Raw genomic sequence first — 19,775 nt, 5'->3', positions numbered from 1 at the left:
TTGCAAAGTCCAGACCTTTAGTCTGTAGGTCTCGGGGGTGATGGCATAATGGTTCAACATTTTGCATCTCCTCAAACTGGGAGCACGTCTCCATGGACAGTCCTTGGACTGCCTCAAATGTTCTACCAGTGAGCTTTCCTCCAAATAGAGCACCCAGTCTTTCTCAGGAATCTCACTGAGGCGGCAAATTTTTTAAAAGGCTATGTCACCTCAGGTATCGTCAAACAAGTTAGGCCCAATCCAGGCTGTGGATCCTACCTCTGGCACAGGGGTTGGGCTGGGGCCTTGGATGCGAGCCATTTTCATCTCCAACTTCATTTTCTACATATGGAATTCCTGCTTCTCACACCACTGCCAATCTTCCCGTTCCTCTTGCTGCTGTCGCTCTGCCACGTAAATTTGCCAGATTTCAGCTGGCATGGCATCCGGCTCTGCCAACTCACGGGCCTCTGCCCACAAGGAGTCTGGTCTCCCCCCCCCCCCCCCCCCCAGAGAACTTTGTGCAAGTAGGTCCTGCAGCTCCTCCCTGCTGAGGTCATCTGGTCGCTCTTGTGTTAGGACAGGCATATCTGGTGTCTGACGGCCACTGTCAGTCTTCATTAGCACGCTGCTAATTTTCTAACACTACCAAAAAAAAACTGACTAGGAAAGGGACCCTATTATTGCTGCACTCGTTCACTGTGCTCTGTGTCTGAAGATTACAAGTAAAGAAAACTCTGAACCCTCACCCAGTCACTGAGCCTGACAGTCCCACCATGCTGCCACCAAAAAAGGACAAGTCTGTCACGAAACGCTTAGAGCCCATCTGGGGGAGTTAATCCTGTGGCCACCTAATGGGTCTGTCCCAGCACTGCTCAGATCCACTACCACCTGCACATGTGCTCTACACTGGTACTTCCACCTGCCCGCTGGTGTCAATAATACTGATTTGGACGTTTCTGTGAGATAAACATCCAAATGCTGACTTGTGTCACTTTTTGGATGTCTATCTCTTTTGAAAATGAGCCTGTTTGTCCTCCACTGCCCCATATACTACTTAATATTGTGAGCCCATTGGGGACCGTGCCAGTACCTGTAAGAAACTGTAAACTTCTTAGGTCTAGGCAGTTTATAAATGTTTAACTAAATAAATTTGGGGTTTTCATGTCTGAATAGAGCACTCTTTGACACCAGGTCAGTTAATAGCTATTCTCACTGGTCTCTCTTCTTCATTCTCAAAGAAGGGTGCTTCTTAATTTAAGTCTTAGTACCTGTTCTCTTTCCAGAGCCTTCTGATTGCTCCTGTTCTCTCAACTAGGTACCACTGGAAAGGATCTCTAAGGCTATTCCAGTTTATCTATCTCTCTCTGTCAGTTTACTAGACTGGGGAGATTAATGGTATGCTCATTACAAATTCTTCTCTTTTTTGAGTGCTTAGATCTTTTAGCCCTGCCCTATGTTGGGGACACTGCTTTGCTACATTTGTCTGGACTGGTCTGATAGGATGCTATGGAAAGAAAAGTTATATCTTACCTAATAACTTTCTTTCCTTTAATACTATCAGACCAGTCCAGAATCTCTTCCTGGTTGATTAATTTTATTTTGCTTAAAAGTTATATTTTTAAGATATTGCTGATTCTACTTTTAAGTTTTTCCTAACCTATTATATGTCGCATGTTTCCTAATTTAGTGAAATATCTGCATGTCAGAGTATATATGCCTCACTAGCTAGTAAAGTTATAACCTGATTGGGTCATTGGTCTCAAAGTTTCAATATTGGCCATCAGGTAGAGTTTTAAGCACCATTGCTTGGCTATTCGAAATACTGAATATTCTATACTGCATAATACCTTTAAGGGGTAAGTCACAAGAACTGTTTTTTTCCTCTGTCTCCATCCACTGGTGGAGGTACACAACTCATTTGTCTGGACTAGTCTGATAGGGCTAAAGGAAAGAAAGTTATCAGGTAATACATAACTTTTCCATCTTTTGCTGAAAACTATTTTCCAAGGTGAGATGGAGGTAGTAAAGTAGTATACAATAAGGCATCTACTGTGCCTGTCAGCTAAAAGATGATACTTTAGATCTCTAGCTCAAGTGTGCTATAGGATTCCATTAGATTTAAATCAAAAAAATCTTTATAGAGTAAAGCAAGACTGCCTCTCCCTCCTTCTATTTGTTTTTGACAGTGTTAAGATTTTATAACCTGATGGACACAATTTCCTAATTATTGGATCTTCATCAGAGTAAGTCAAGTTTCTGTTAAGAAATAGGCACCCTGATTAATGTAACTCTAGCCAGTTTTTTAATAATATGAGCTTTATTACCTATTGGTCTAATATTTAAATAATATGGAACAGGTATTAAAGTGAAAACTTCCTCTTTAGCAGTTCTACATACTTTAAAACTGCTCCTCGTGTTATGCTGGGAGGTATGGTTGCTTTGCGCATAGCTGGATTGCCTTGAATGTACTATTTTATTAAATTATGCATTCCATCAGCATAATCTGTCAACATTCTGGATACAGAGTTCAAAAACGTTTTTGGATGGCAATTGTTAGACAATATAGTAGGGATACAGCCATTAGCTAAAGCATTAATACCAACAGAGCCTCACCCCCCAAAGAACACAAACATCAAATATAAAAACCACCAATCCATATCTAAAAATTGAAAAAATTAATAGAAGCCTAAAAAACGAATTTTCAGTAATACAACCAAAAGAAAGATCGTACCCATATATATTATCCCAATAAATAAGATTTTAATATCTTAACTGCTGTTTAAATGCCCCCCCTTTTAGACCCCTTCTTGACCCCTCTACACGGAGGGGTAATGAGCGTTAGTTCATCCAAAAGGGTTTGAATTGTTTCCCTGACCTCAAGGGTTACCCAATCCCATGGGGGTCTGTTCTGGGGAGGCATCAGAAGGCGGAGTTCAAAGCTTATTCCCATGACCACAGCTTTCTGTTTAATAGGGTCTAAGGAGATCTTTGGCCATTTATGTTCCCACATATATTCTATTAAACTTCAACACTAATTTGTGCAGGGAGTGAGTGTCATTTGTATGTGTCTTAGTTTGTGGAGTACATGACAAGTAAAGAATAGATAGAAATAAAGACAAACATACTTGTAGAAGAAAAATAATCTTTTTATTCTTACCCAAAGACAGGTCTTCAAGTTGGTACATTCATCAGACAGGTTGTAGGTTCAATTACACAGAGCTTCGCCCTTAGAGAAGTTGGAGAAAACTGTGTGTTGTATCTGCCAACTCTCATCCCTTTTATAGGCCGAGATCTTAATACAAGTTAATGACAAGACCCTGTTTTTTTCTATTCTTGCCCAACTCTTTCCGGCAGGTGTACATCTGTACCATCTGCTTTCCGGTTCTAGCTATTTCAAAACATTTCCGTTCTTTTCAACATGTTTTTCTGGATACCAAAATATCTATTTCAGTTATTGCAAATGATTTTGACACTTCCGTCTTCGTAAACATCTTACTTTTTCTCTTTTCTACAAAAACATCTTAATAATAGCATACCAGTTTCACAACCTAATTTTATATCATCTTATGATCTGTGTGCCATGTTCTAGAAGGACAAACTTCATTTTACAAACCATTTATCCATTATTCAACCATCCTATGTGCCACATTCAATTTGACTGTTGTACCAGAAATTACTGGTTCTCATCCATAAGCCCATTTGTGGGTTATCAGGCCTAGTTAGGGCTTCTCAGCTGCTTAAGGCCATGTAACCTGGCCCACCACCATTCCAGTGGATAGGCCTCAAGCTAGAACACATATTAACATTCCCCTCTTCACCCTATCTCATAGGGTGACACCAGGGTTAATGCACCATGGTACCATCCATTCCAGAAGGTATTCTATAAGACTATCAGTTTTTTGAGAGTCTAAATGTAAACTAACCTGGTACAGTCAGATTTGTTTGGTTTGAGATTACCATGTTGGCACCACTTCGAGTATGTCAATTTTTTTTATCCATATCAGCAGTTTAACAATATGCTATATTATACTAATAATATTTTTCTACCCATTAATATGCAGGTACAACCTTAATCTTACCTATATACGTATATATTGTTAACAATCATTAGTTCTTTGGTTATCTGTTGATTATATCTTGAGTATATATTTGCATAGATTAAATAATCATATTGAATATTGATTACATTGTTTCATAAAGCATTACGTTATTATATTGTATCCCTGTGTGCTACTACCTGATTATACAGTTGCAGACATTTCTACTGTGTCTCTAGCATTTGCATAGCGATTGGTCCGTCTCAAAGGGAGATAGTCCAATGTGTTATCTCCAGTGGTGTTGGGAAGGAGATTTTCATACAGGACATATTGTCCTGCTGTTGTCTTTTTGTATTGCAGTTTCATCAAGCGTTCTACTAAGCCTCGAGCACAAGGGATTATGCAACATCCTATTAGTACAAAAATTGCTACCACTATGATTATGGTGGTGGCCGCTGAAATGATAAACGTCTTCCATTTACCAAAAGCCCTATCCATCCAACCAGTCCAGGATGTGTCGACGCCAGAGTTCTCTGCCAATTCTTGTGACAGTGAGGTTAAGCCTTCCAAAGCTCTGGTGATTGATCCATCTGGAGCAGTATTGTTGGGGATAAAGTGGCAACACTGTGTACCTATCTTTTGGCACACTCCGCCATCTGCTGCCAAAATCTGGTCAAGTACTAATCTATTTTCTACGTCATCCTGCTGTGGCATCTAATTGTGTGCAATTCCTTGAACCGCGTCTCTAGTGTAGTTCACAAATCTCTGCTGGTTGTAATATTATAGTTAATCCAGTCTAAATTTTTATTTATAGTAGCCCACCAAAAGAAAGCTGATTTGAACCCTGCAGCAATCTGGTTCCTGGCTTTGAACTCAATCAGGGACCCCTCTTGGAACTCCACTTGCATCTATATATACCCGATCATCAAGGAGCCAGGCATTGCATCTCTCTTCACTCGTGAGGAAGAGCTGCTATGAGAAGGGAGCAAGGATGCTATAATGATTGGAATACCAATTTGACTAGGGGCACATCTGCCTGTCCAACTCCTGTGGAGTGTATGGTAGATAGTGTGGGTTCCACAATACCACCATATATCTGCTCTAGCCTGTGAAAAATCTGTGAGATTTAGATTTCGCAGAGTCCCTTTTTCTAGGGTTGTATTACAATTAGTCAAATTTCCTAGAAACCGTGTATTCTTCACCCATATCGTTCCAGACATGTATGATATTTGGTGGCAGGATCTGGAATCCTGATGCGGGTGGAACCCTCATCCGAGGGGGTAAGTAGGGGTGGTGCTCGTCAAGATGTTGACAAGACTGATTGATTTCTTCTTTACCTGTAATAACTCTAGCATACACCAAAACCCATCCGGATCATTGCGGAGATCTAAAGGAAAAGGAACTACTGTTGGTTCTGCCCTTGCATGGGAACAAAAATAACAATTAGAAACATTCAAACTCTTGGTAGTATAATGCGCCCATTCGAGCCATAGGTTTGTCTCTCCAAATCCCGTTTCTAGTGCCACTAAATCTTTGGAATTATTGATTGGTACAATCTGGTAAGGAATTTTTACTTCTGGGATCTTTGTTGGCATCAAAGGATTCGTTTCTGGTTGGGCTGGGGGTGGAACAATCTTGAATTTTCCAATGGGATCTCTACCTGTGGCATCAATTCCTAAGGAATAAGTTCTGTATGTAACAGCCGTTACGCCTCTGAAAGTGATAGCCACTTGATTACATTTGGTCATTGGACAAAGGCCATTCACTCGCAATTTCATGATGGAAATGCTCTTTTTGAGATCTGGAATCTCACTACCTGAGTATGGAGCCCATGAACCTGTATACCACCATACTTGTGCCCAACTTCCGCAATTGGAGAAGGGACACAGGTATACTTCAAAAGCTGACAAATATTGCTGCACAGGGTGTTCTCCACACATTGTATAAGAACACACATCAAGGGTTATTGTGGTCGTATCCTTAGTAGTGGGTAATGTTATTTCGTAGGTGGTTGTAATTTCTGCAGAAAACTTCTAAGTCTTGTGCTCCGTATACAATAATGGCATAGTGAGCACAAATGAGAAGAGGGCAAGGCACATCATGTTGGTAGTTTTCATGATTAAACACTGTATCAAGATTGTACGAAGGGTAAGTGACGGCTAATGATTAAGGTGAGTAACAAAATTATCCCTAGGGTCTTAGCAAGAGCTGCTATCACAACAATCAGTATTCCAAAATATATCAAGGCTTGATATATCATTAAGTATGACTTGGGTATGGGGGGTAAACTCTAATAGCCCCTCTTCAATGGGATCGGGTACTTCGAAGAGACTATATATTTCCAAAGGTCCCAACCCAACCTCTCTGAAAACAAAAAGGTATCCAGTCAGTGCCAAGTATGGCGTATGTGAATAACCAAAAATCCACTACGTCACCAGTTTCTGGTCTTATTAGGAGCTCGTCGGTCTGTTCAACTTGTAGACCCAAACTTCCTCCAAATAATACCAGAGTGTGAGTAACGGTTCGACTGGGGCCGAGTGTCCAACTCTCAAGTAAAGGTTCACACAGTGTTTGATATCGAGTGAGGGGGTCCCAATTGGGAGTCGTCTTGTGGAGCTGGTCCCAATGGGGAAATAATAAATTCACGAGGATCTAACAGGTACTCTGGGGGTACAGGATTACCTGCTCACCTAAATTGAAAGGGGACAGTGGTGGAGATTCAAGGGAAGGAACGGATTGGGGTGGAGAAGGTTGGTGAACAGGTCTGCCACGGGACATATATCGATAGTTACTTGGGTGTGGAGCTATCTGGAGGACGACTAGTTGGGACTCTGGTACTTGGGGTGGCTAAGGTAGTATTCGTGGGAGGAGGAACGTCACTATCAGGAACCAGAGAATAGGAGGAGGGGGTTGGGTCGTAATTCAAGCAAGGTAATATTATCCTCAAAGTATTGTACGATTGGGGACAATATGGACCGCGCTACTGATATTATTGGGAACACTGGTAGCATGCAAAATAGGAGAATTAGTGAGGACAGGAGTAGTCGCAGAGTTTTCAATAGGCACTGTAGGATTGCCAGTTGAAAAGTCTGTTGTGGCAGATGTGTCTGCCCAGGGGGTGGGATTACTGGTGGCAATGGGACTGATCTTTGTGATCGTTTGGGGGGATGTGTGTCCGAACAAGCGTGTGAATGTGGTAATTTTGACAGTGTTAAGATTTTATAACCTGATGGACACAATTTCCTAATTATTGGATCTTCATCAGAGTAAGTCAAGTTTCTGTTAAGAAATAGGCACCTGATTAATGTAACTCTAGCCAGTTTTTTAATAATATGAGCTTTATTACCTATTGGTCTAATATTAAATAATATGGAACAGGTATTAAAGTGAAAACTTCCTCTTTAGCATGTTCTACATACTTTAAACTGCTCCTCGTGTTATGCTGGGAGGTATGGTTGCTTTGCGCATAGCTGGATTGCCTTGAATGTACTATTTTATTAAATTATGCATTCCATCAGCATAATCTGTCAACATTCTGGATACAGAGTTCAAAAACGTTTTTGGATGGCAATTGTTAGACAATATAGTAGGGATACAGCCATTAGCTAAAGCATTAATACCAACAGAGCCTCACCCCCCAAAGAACACAAACATCAAATATAAAAACCACCAATCCATATCTAAAAATTGAAAAAATTAATAGAAGCCTAAAAAACGAATTTTCAGTAATACAACCAAAAGAAAGATCGTACCCATATATATTATCACAATAAATAAGATTTTAATATCTTAACTGCGTATGAATATGCTTTGAGATTTTTTTTATTTTTCTCTCCACAGGGTGATCTTGGTCCCCCAGGAGAACGAGGCGAGACAGGGCCACGTGGCATAGTTGTAAGTAACTTCTCCAACCCTTTCAGAGAGAGCTTATAGGCACATTAACATTTTGGAGATTTGCCATCTGCCAGGAGAGACCTGAACACTGGCTGTTTCGCTCAGAATTTTTAAAATGATTTCTCTTTCTGTGGCTTTACTGCCCAAAGGTAAGGAAGCTTCCATGAGCTTCTCCCTGCCCCTACCACTCAGATGCATGTCAACTAAAGGTGCAGGAAGACAGGCCCAGGGCTGTGATTTCTATATTCTTGCAAAGCTCAATGCTGCTGGTGAGATTTCTTAATCAGTTAGTTTTTTCTTTTAGGGTAAAGTTGGATTGCAGGGTGTAATAGGCGTTCCTGGCATCAGAGGCTTCCAGGTTAGAATAAAATTATTCCTAATATTTACAATGTCGTATACTGTAGATATCACTATATATTCCATGCTATATGTATTTACATATATTTCCTTTTAGGCTGTAGGTGTCACTCTGCTCATACTGAAGTGTTGAACATTCTAAAGGTTCTGCATACTTATACTACAGGAAGATTAGCTGGAAGGAGTATAAATGCTCTCTTGTTCCCTGTTCTGTCCAGGGCTTGAAAGGTAGCATGGGCAATCCTGGACTCGCTGGTCCAACAGGAATCCGAGGTGGATTCGGGGATCCGGTAAGATGCAGGGTTTACTTATAAACACTTATACTGGGGAAGGACATAAGAATTGAGTGGAGGAGAGGCCTAGTGGTTAGGGTGGAGGAACTGAGTTCGATTCCCACTTCAGGCACAGGCAGCTCCTTGTGACTCTGGGCAAGTCACTTAACCCTCCATTGCCCCAGGTACAAATAAGTACCTGTATACAATATGTAAGCTGCATTGAGCCTGCCATGAATGGGAAAGCGTGGGGTACAAATGTAACAAAAATAATAATTGGATCTGTGCAGCACGTGTGCTCCCTGTATTCATTTTGGAGCCCTTTTACTAAGCCACGGTAAAGAGCATGGTAGGCCTACCGTGGTAGTGGTCCCATGGTAGTGTTATGCTTAGCGCAAGCTAATCCTGCATTAGAAAATAATTTTCTTTTTCCAGTGCAGGAGGCGTGTCTAGGGATGGAGAGTAGGCAGGCCTACGCTAATTGAGTAGCACAGGCACATTACCAAATGTGGGAAACCCACATGCTGACAGCAGCGCCAGCCACTTTTTAGCGTGGTTTAGTAAAAGTATAACACACCAGTATTCTGCAAAATCCCCATAAGAGTTCATTGCGGTTTACATAAAGATCAAACATGGCATACCTTGTGAATTACATGGTTTAATTTATGAGTTACAAAACTTAATTATACTGTTTCAACAATTGTGTTTTGAGTGCCTTCTTAATCTGATTTTACCGCCTGAAAGGAAAAAGATCTATTAAATATGGATCTATAAATGACCCCTTTGGGATTTGGGTATTGCAATAAAAAAGCTAGTCTATCTGATAAGCCACAATGGCAATGTGACAAAGTTATTAAACGTAGTTTCTACCTCTAGAAAACTGAAAATTTTGTAGAGGTAGAAACTTAACAGCCAAAGAACTTTAAAAGGATAGAAGGAAGGCTCAAATCTTGCTCTAAAAGACAGTTATTTTCTGTTCTTTGGTTGCTGGAGAGGTAGCACTGCTGCTGACCTAAGTTAGATGTTAATTAAGGTGTGAGGAAGTAGAATATTTGCAGAGGTTACTAAGGGCAACCTGATCACTGAGTTAGCTTGAAAGGGCCTGTTTGAAGCAGTCCCCTTAGATTCAATACTATATAAAGAGGAAAGGTCCCACTGAACTTTCTTTCTGAGAAGTTCTGAGAGAAGAGGACATTTCTCTGGTAAGTGAACATTATTTGCTTTGTGCTCTGGGAACTTAAAGAGTGGGGTTTAAAGGAGGAACTGTAGGTTAGTGATAGGCAGAATAAAAATGTTTAACCCCCCCCCCCCCCCCCCCCCGAACTTTATCAACTAATCTCCAAACTCTTTTCCCCCTTGTCTTAAAACTTGAAGTTTGTACAACAGCATTAATAGCCTCTAGCAGGCACTGCAGGACCTGGTTAGTCTTCATCCCACCCCTCCTCCCCAACACCTGCCCACCCCTAGCACAACTCTTTATTTATAGTCAGTTATTGTAATTAGGATAACAAGCAAGGAGTGCTGTTACAAAGTTTTAAATACATTTCATTACCTTCTAAGAAGAAAACACTAAATAAATCACACAATATACCATATAACCTAAAGACATTTTTATATTAGGCTAATATCCTTAATACAATTACTGAAAAACTCAAAAATACCGAGATGGAGTCAGAAGTCCAGCAGCGAGAGCGGTGCTATCCAGTCTTTTGCATCGAGTGTCACATGTAAGATTATCTCCCAGTTGGTGAGTAGTTATATGTGTGTGCCCGATGCAAAAAGCTCCTAGCTCTCAGAGAACGGGTCCGTTGTCTTGAGGCTAGACTTGATGGAGCTGAGGGAGACAGAGAGGTACATAGAGGAGACCTACAGGGATGTTGTAGAGAAGTCCACCTCCAGTCTGGTAAACCCTGTGCTGACTTGGAGGAGTGAGGTCTTCTGAAAGGACAGCATCACCCTGGTGAAGTAGGAATTACTCCTGTAGCCAGGACCTGCCTACCAGGGGATGTACTATCCTCTCACACCGAGGATATGTCTGCCCAGGAGGGAAGGGTTAGGACAGTTGTTGTAGTTGGTGATTCGATCATTAAAGCTTATAGATAGCTGGGTGGTTGCTGAACGTGAGGATCTCCTGGTTACTTGCCTGCCTGGTGCGAAGTAGGCGGACTTCACGCATCACCTAAACAAGATCTTAGATAGTGTTGGGGAGGGGCCGGCTGTCTTGGTACATGTGGGTACCAGTGACATAGGAAAATGTGGGAGGGAGGTTCTGGAAGCCAAATTTAGGCTCTTAGGTAGAAAACTGATGTCCAGATCCTCCAGGGTCACATTTTCAGAAATGCTCCCCGTTCCACGTGCAGGACCCAAAAGGCAGGCAGACCTCCAAAGTCTCAATGCGTGGTTGAGACAATGATGCAGGGATGATGGATTTAGATTTATTAGGAACTTGGGCGACATTCTGGGAAAGGGAGAGGCTGTTCCAAAAGGATGTGCTCCACTTTAACCGGGATGGAACCAGGCTGCTGGCGCTAACTTTTAAAAAGGAGATAGAGCAGCTTTTAAACTAGAATGGAGGGAGGGGGAAGCCGATGGTCGCCCAAGAGCACATGGTTCGGTGTGGAGTATCCTTGAAGGATACTATTGAAATGGGACATTTAGGGAATCCCAGTAGAGAGGTTTCAACAGTGCTGAAAGTAAGCCAGGTGTGCTTAATGAGAGAGCAGGATAAAGGATGCTCATTGTCCCCTTCAACTTCTAAGAAGCTTGTAGATCAAAGGAAAAAACACAATTTGAAATGCCTGTATATAAATGCTAGAAGCCTAAAAAATAAGGTGGGAGAGATAGGATATATAGCACTAAATGATGAGGTAGATATATAATAGGCATCTCAGAGACTTGGTGGAAAGAGGACAATGGGACACTGTGTTAACAGGGTACAAATTGTATTGCAATGATAGGATCAAATTGGAGGGGGGGGGGGGGTTGCGCTATATGTTAAAGAGGGAATTGAGTCAAATAAAATAAACGTTCCACATGACACAGACAGCAGTGTGGAATCATTATGGATAGAAATTCCATGTGTGAAGGGAAGGAGTATTCTTGTAGGGCTGTACTACCATCCGCCGGGTCAGAACGAACAGACGGATGAAGAAATGTTACAGAGATTAGGAAAGCTGGCAAATTGGGCAATGCTATAATAATGGATGACTTCAATTACTCCAATATTTATTGGATAAATATTGCATCAGGGAGTGCCGGGGAGATAAATTTCTAGATGTAACAAACGACTGCTTCTTGTAGCAGCTGGTCCAGGAACCGATGAGAGAGGGAGCCATTTTGGATCTGGTCCTTGGTGGTGGGCAGGGCATAGGTTGAGAGGTGGCGGTGTTGGGTCCCCTGGGAAACAGTGATCATAACATGATCAAGTTTGAGCTACTATCTGGGATGAACCTGCAAAAGAAATCTACTGTAGCTGTATTTAATTTTCAAAAGGTGACTATAATAAAATGAAGAAAATGATTACAAAGAAACTAAAAGGATCAGCTGCAAAGGTTAGGACACTAAATCAGGCATGGATGTTATTCAAAATACCATCATGGAAGCCCAGTCCAAGATGCATTCCATGTATTTGCAAAGGTGGAAAGAAGAGAAAATGTCAGCCTGCATGATTAAAAGGTGAAGTAAAAGAAACCATTACAGCCAAAAGATTGTCCTTCAAAGAAAGGAAAAAGGACCGAAATGAAGAAAATAAGAAGCAACATAAGCATTGGCAAAGCATTAATAAAGAAAGCTAAAAGAGAATATGAAGAAAAACTTGCCACAGATGGTAAAACTCACAGTAACAACTTGTTTCAGGTACATCAGAAGCAGAAAGCCTGCAAGGAAATCCGTGGGATCATTAAATCAAAAGGGGCACTCAGTGAGGACAAGGCCATAGTGGAGAAACTGAATGAATTCTTTGCTTCTGTCTTTACAGAAGAAAGTGTAAAGAGATCTGCCTGTACCAGAATTGGTTTTCAAGGGTGATGAGGCGAAGGAATTGAAAGAAATCTAGGTGAACCTGGAAGATGTACTGAGCCAAATTGACAAATTAAAGAGTAGTAAATCACCTGGACCAGATGGCATACATCCAAGGGTACTCAAAGAAAACAGCATAAAATTGCTGATCTGCTGTTAGTAATATGTAACCTGTCATTAAAATCATCCGTAGTACCTGAAGATTGGAGGGTGGCCAATGTGACACTGATTTTTAAAAAGGGCTCTAGGGCTGATCCGTGAAATTATAGACCAGTAAGCCGGGCAAAATACTGGAAATAATTATAAAGAATAAAATTATAGAGCACGTAGACAAACGTGGTTTAATGGAACAGAGTCAGCATGGGTTCAGCCGAGGGAAGGTCTTGCCTCACCAATTTGCTTCATTTCTTTGAAGGTGTGAATAAACATCTGGATAAAGGTGAGCCAGTTGATGTAGTGTATCTAGATTTTCAGAAATCTTTTGATAAAATTCCTCATGAGAGATGCCTGAGAAAATTAAAGAGTCATGTGATAGGAGGCAAGGTTCTGGTGTGGATTAGGAATTGGTTATTGGACAGAAAACAGAGGGTAGGGTTAAATGGTCATTTCTCTCAATGGAGGAGAGTGAGCAGTGTAGTGCCACAGGGATCTGTACTGGGACTGGTACTATTCAACATATTTATAAATGATATGGAAATCAGAACGACGAGTGAGGTGATCAAATTTGCAGATGATACAAAACATTCAAGGTTGTTAAAACACGTGTGGACTGTGAAATATTGCAGGAAGACCTTAGGAAATTGGAAGACTGGGCGTCCAAATGGTATATGACATTTAATGTGGACAAACGCAGTTACCTGATGCTAGGGTCCACCTTGGAAGTCAACGCTTAAGAAAAAGATCTGGGTGTCATCGTAGATAATATGCTGTAATCTTCTGCTCAGTGTGTAGAGGTGGCCAAAAAAGCAAACAGGATGCTAGGAATTATTAGGAAAGGGATGGTGAATAAGACCAAAAATACTATAATGCCTTTGTATTGCTCCATGGTGCATCCACACCTTTGAGTATTGCATTTCAGTTCTGGTCACCATATCTCAAAAGAGATATAGCGGAATTAGAAATGGTTCAAAGAAGAGTGACTAAAATGATAAAGGGGATGGAACTCCTCTCGTATGGGGAAAGGCTAAAGAGGTTAGGGCTCTTCAGCTTGGAAAAGAGACTGCTGAGGGGAGATATGATTGAGGGTTACAAAATCCCGAGTGGTGTAGAATGGGTAGAAGTAAATGCCTGAAGCATTCCAGTGCTCACCTTTCTTTCTTCCAGTGAAGTCCATTTACCACCACCTTATGAGTTGTTGATTTCCATCTATTTCCCACAATGACTCCCAAGGTCCGTCTCTTTGTGCTAACTCATTGTACACATACAGTTAGGATTATGTTTCCCATGAGCATCATTTTGCACGTAGCACACAGATTATTTCTGTCCATCTTTTTCAGGTTCCTACTGGAGTTTCTGGTCCCAAAGGTGACCAGGTGAGTGTTCGATTGTGCCTTTATTCTCTGTACACTGTTTAAAGAGCTAGTGTGATGAGTGCTATAGAAGTTAAAGCTGTTCAGGTAAGGCTTTGGCATGCTTTTCTGAAACCTATAGACCATTGCCTAGTTATTCTTTCTGCCTGACCCTACTTTGCAGCTGTTCTCTCCAGATGCCACTAAATGAGTGACAGAGAAGCGTGAAGAGAGGGATAGATACCCCACTTCCAGACCTTCCATGATACATAACTCTAAATGTTTCACTGTTTTTAGTTGGAAAATCAAAAGCCAAGTTACAGTCTATTCATGGGAAGTGTGTTTTGGTCTTAGGAGCCGGCACTCTTGCTCCCAGTATAGATACAGCAAGGCCGTTCTACCTACTTAGGCCACACCTCTGCAAAATGTTTGTAATGTGCAGTCCGTGACTGGCAGTGTTCATGACAACTGCACATGGCACCACTCAGTCAAAGGACAGGTGCAGAATCTTGGTGGCTCAGGATACTGTGTGCCCAGTGGTTAATATCTTGTCTAAGCTCTGTTTTTATAAAGCTTCAAATTGGGACCATGCTGATTGCCAGAAATTTTGTGAGGATGTGTGCACCAGTGTTTTTTCTGAGCTCCTAATTGCCACTGTACTGAGGGGCCAATGCTCAAAGGTTTGTGGTAGTCTTCACTACTGCGAAATTTGTGCATAAAAATTGCTGCAGCATGCTCAAAGTAATAAGCATACAAATTAATACCACATTAAATTTGTGGCTCAGCACTAAATGTCAGCTTGAGCAGTGATTGGCTCAAGCACTGACAAGAAAGATGACGTTTTTTAAAAAAGGCATGCGCCCCTCACTCACGACAAACATTCATCTAGTCTGACATGGTCTGGTGTCTAGTGGCAATCACCCTGCCCCCACATACCCAACCTCTCCCCCCCCTTTTTCCCCAAACATCACAGAAATGCCCTGGTGGTCTTGTGGACCCCTAGACCCCCATACCTCAAAGAAGGCAAGAATGATGCTCACACACTCCAGGTACCGCCATCTGCAAAATGGTGACGCCCCAACCCATCCATCCTGGGAAGCCCCAGATAAGGCCTTTGTACAAGATAAGGGAGTGCTTCTCAGGATGCATCAGGCGGGGCAGGGTGCCACCATTTTGCAGATGACAGTGCCTGGAGCCAAGTTGGGTATTGCTCCTGTTCTCTTTAATGGTATGGGGGATGGGGGGACCAGGCTTAGGGTGGGTGAGGGTCTCCCTAGACTATCAGGGATTGGTTTTTGGGGGGGGGGGTCAATGGGAGGAGCTAGGGGCCCAGTAGACAACCAGCACATTTTGCAATGTTTGGGGGAAAAGGGCGAGGTGGGGGGGGTCGGGTCGGCCAGGAGGAGGGCTGAAGTTTTGAGTTGAGTCTGGGGCAGGGTGGTCGGGTTGGAGGGTGAAGGAATGCTGCTAGAATCCTCTCCTCTCACCAACCCTTCTATGCTGCCCTGGGCCTGGTAAAAAGCTTCCCACGCTAAATGAACATGAGAAAACTCTTTTTTTTTTTTTTAGAATGGCTGAGGGGTGGATGACTGCATTAACATGCATTTAAATGCATCTTAATGTGATCTGTGGTAATGATTCCAGCGCAAGTTAATACCCACACTGAAACTGTTTGAGCATAGGACGCACAGTAACGTGTGCACAAACCCAGTGTTAACGCCTGTTAACATTGGCGGTAGTTTTGAGCATTGGCCTTGAGACCCATGTCGGCTCTGACATTCTTGGCTGAAAGGTGCCTCCTACTGGTTTCAAACTTTAAAAACCTGGGGATATCTTGTTTGTCTCACAAGCTGCTATCCCATGCCTCCATCATATTTAGTTAGTATTTATTTTAATGTATTTGAGTTCCTGCCTATTGGCTAGTGGATCACAATTTCCAGCATAAATCAGGACCTTGGGCAGGGATCAGAGTTATTGGGCAATCTATGACTCAGACCTTTCCTTGTCATTCTAGGGCATTGCTGGTTCTGATGGGCTTCCAGGAGTGAAGGGCGAACTTGTAAGTAAACTACAAATCATGAGGCCTCAACCATTCTGCTTATTAGTTTGGACTTGGATAGCGATAGTTAGTGTAGCATGAATAGAAGGCTGTGCATGATAGCAAAAGATGCATAGCACATAGTGTGTTAAAACGGTGAGTTTATTTACAGAATTATAACAGGATGTACTATATACTAGGAGTCACAATCATTGGTACACATTTGATTTGTTAGTGTGCTGTACATTTAATAAATAAAAATAAAACAAAGAATGTAAGTTGATACCTTTCTGTGCAACTATTTTAATACGTTTTATACCAGTGCTGTAGCGAGGCGGCTGACACCTGGGTGTTGCTCCGCTGGTTCCCTGCTCTCTCTGGCCCGGGAAGCAGGGAATAAGTAACCTGTTCCGGGCAAGAGAGAGCAGGGAACCAGTGGAGCCAACACCCCCCCAGCGGCGTGCACCCGGGGCGGACCGCCCCACCCCCCCCCTTCCTACGCCACTGCGTTTACTATTTTAATACATTTTTGAGTAGTTTTCAGAGATTAAAACATTTTTCCTCAAGTCAGTACAGTTATGAGCATAAAAGATGACAGTCCTTGCTCATACTGTCCTGACCTGAGAAATGAGGTTTTACCTTGGAAAACTTGTCAAAAAATGTATTGTTAGGAAAATAAGGTGATAGACTTTCTTTTCTTTCATTTCCATTTATCACCCTTTAAAATGGGACTAACTTGGCAATCACACTACATCAGTAACCAAGTCTGTTAAAGTGTGGTAAGTTATTGCACGTAGTACAGATTAAGTGCAGAATTTAACATGCAGTAATTACAAAGTCTGTGCACTGTTGGGAGGTATCTGCCCTGTGGTTGGCGCACATGGTATAGTAAATGCATCCACCATGGCCTTGGTGTGCTACGAAGAAAAAACAGGACACCAGTCTCTGCTGCAGCATCCCTCCCACTTTACCTCCCTCAGCATAACTCCCTGAAAACACCCAATCCATCCCCAACCCCCTGAAGCACATCAATCTCATCCAGCACTGATATAGTGATGGGGCAGAAATGATCCTCATATGCTTCCTCTCTGCTCCAGTTCAAAATGGTGGCTATGATCCTTAGCATAGTACCGTGAGACTACCACTAGAGGTCAGAGTACCATTTTACCTTGAGACGCAATAGAGTGGGAGCATAAAGAATCATTCCTATCTGCCACCTACCATCAATGATAGCTCCAGTTAAGAGCTAAGTAGGGGAAGGGCAGTTGAGCTTTGAGGATTGGAGTTGGGTTGGGATGGGATGCTGAGGAGGGTTATACTGACAAGGAGTTATTGGGGGGGGGGGGAGAAGCAGTAAGGCATAGAGAGTGTTGTAGAGATCTGGGTGCCACACTAAGTGCATGCTGTGTAACAAAGTTGTACTTAATTGCGCTTCTTGAGATACATTCAGTTTCATTGATTAGCACACAGTATTTTTTTTAATTAAGTCAATGTTAAAATGAGCTGAGCTCAAAAAAATGGCCAAACTGGGAAGAAAGACCATAAGATGTCAGTTTCTGGAGTATTCAAGATGGCTGCACATACTGATGTGATTGAGATCTCCTCCTTACCTGTGCAATTACTGCATTATGCCTAAGCATAGAGACAAGTCCTCTATTTGGACCCCTCAGCAGAAGCAATTACTCACACTGGGCCTAATGAATTCTTTTGTGAGAAAACCGTGATTCCACAAAATTGGCCAGAGATTGACCTGCTTGGGATGCCGGAAGAGATGGGAGGGTTCTCTGCGTCTCTTGGGTTAGACGTTCACCATGAGTCCCGACCAGAGAGACCCCCCCCCCCCCCATTCTTTCAGCCATGAAGCAGTAAGTTGCGGTCTCAGCAACGGCAGCATCCATACCAAGAAGTGCACGGAAGACACCACCATGCTAGTGAATCACTCGGCACTTTTCATATTAAATTTTAACTACTTTACATTAGACTTTTCTTCTAATTTGAAATCCTGGCGCTTGTCTTCAAGGGTTGTCTACCTATCTCTCCTGCTTATATCAATCCTTCTTATCTGTTCCCTTCTCCACTACTGCCAACTCCAGACTTCGCGCCTTCTGTCTCGCTGCACCCTATGCCTAGAATAAACTTCCTGAGCCCCTACGTCTTGCCCCATCCTTGGCCACCTTTAAATCTAGACTGAAAGCCCACCTCTTTAACATTGCTTTTGACTCGTAACCACTTGTAACCCCTCGCCTCCACCTACCATCCTCTCCTCCTTCCTGTACACATTAATTGATTTGATTTGCTTACTTTATTTTTTGTCTATTAGATTGTAAGCTCTTTGAGCAGGGACTGTCTTTCTTCTATGTTTGTGCAGCACTGCGTATGCCTTGTAGTGCTATAGAAATGCTAAATAGTAGTAGTAGTAGTCTTGAAGATTGTGTCGGTAATGGTGGAGATGCAGTTAATATGGACCCTCTTGAAGCATCTGCTGCAGCTTTGTCCAGCATTGGTGGCGGTATCTTTGCCAGAGAAGAGTCGGTTACCTTATCCTCTGATCCAGTAGTGCCTGTGACTACCTTGTGTTAGGCTTCTCACGGAAACACTGGGTTTGTGAGCCCTTGGACCACTGCCGAGGAGCAGCAGCGGCAGGCAAAACCCCCCAACCAGCACTGGGCTAGCACACCAGCAAGGCAGGGACTGCAGACGCAGATAAGCAAGCCAGAACACACAGACTGGAACACACTGGACTGGAACTAGGCTTCACCTACACTTGACTGCTGTTCCCCAGGGTTGAGCCCCCTGGGTGCAGGCAGCCGGCAGGACTTAGAGGAAAGCTGGTACTGGAGCAAGCAGGCTGGAACACCAAGAAACTCACACTAGAAAAGATTCTTAAACAAGCTTGGCCAAAACAGGGTTCAGCATAGGAATTCGGGATTCAGGATTTCCAAACAGGCTTGGCTGGAAGGAAACTGAAAGCAAGCAGGGCAGACACAAGCAGGAGGGGAACTGAAGCTGAAGACAACCAGCCACAAACAGAGGAAGAACGGATACTAAACAGGATAAAGGACTTTAAGATAAGCATGACTAACCAGGGTAGGGCAGAAGTCCAAGGTGAACAGGGACCCAAACAAGACAGACTAGACGGAACACAAAGCTAGGCTACACAGACAAGAACTAGGGCAATGACTGAAAGCTGCCAAGCAGCCCACTAAGAAAGACATGCATTCAAGCAATAAAGCTAGACCGAAGCAGAACCTAGCAGACAGACAGAGAACAGAAAGGCTAAAGTACACACAGGCACAAAGATCTAAACACAGAACAGAACAAGACAAGAAGTGCCACTGCACACCAGTTACCTCGAGACCCTTGGCAATGCAAAGGCCCTCCTGAAGGGCCAGGTGCCTAATAAAGGCAATCAGCAGCGGAGGGCTCAGCTGCAAGAATCTCAAGGCAGCTAAGGGGTGAAGTTAGCTGCCAAAATTCCAACCAAGTCTGGCAGGCTAGAATATCTGGACCGGACTGGAATGAAAGTCTGGAATGTGTAGGAAGACAGCAAGACAGTCTATGGCAGCCACCGGTTCTGGCCACCAGAGGGCGAGGCGAGCACAGCCAAGGAAAATAGTCACGATCGTGACACCTTGCCAGCATTCTTTTAAGTAAAACCAGCTGATGTGAC

The 19,775-nt window shown here is 42.8% G+C and overlaps 1 protein-coding gene across 1 annotated transcript in view; it reads left to right on the top strand.

Moving 5' to 3' along the window:
• The window catches only part of COL9A3 (collagen type IX alpha 3 chain), a 169,712-nt gene that overhangs the window by 95,241 nt on the left and 54,696 nt on the right, over positions 1-19,775 (top strand). Inside the window, exons 22-26 of the mRNA XM_030213529.1 lie at positions 7,860-7,913; positions 8,218-8,271; positions 8,489-8,560; positions 14,056-14,091; positions 16,082-16,126. Coding sequence (XP_030069389.1) covers positions 7,860-7,913; positions 8,218-8,271; positions 8,489-8,560; positions 14,056-14,091; positions 16,082-16,126 — 261 coding nt within the window. The remainder of the gene's footprint in view (positions 1-7,859; positions 7,914-8,217; positions 8,272-8,488; positions 8,561-14,055; positions 14,092-16,081; positions 16,127-19,775) is intronic.

This window comes from Microcaecilia unicolor, chromosome 8 (assembly GCF_901765095.1).
Source record: "Microcaecilia unicolor chromosome 8, aMicUni1.1, whole genome shotgun sequence".
Lineage (NCBI taxonomy): Eukaryota > Metazoa > Chordata > Amphibia > Gymnophiona > Siphonopidae > Microcaecilia > Microcaecilia unicolor.
The sequence above is the reverse complement of the archived record's forward strand: the minus strand, read 5'-3'. Positions and strand labels throughout refer to the sequence as shown.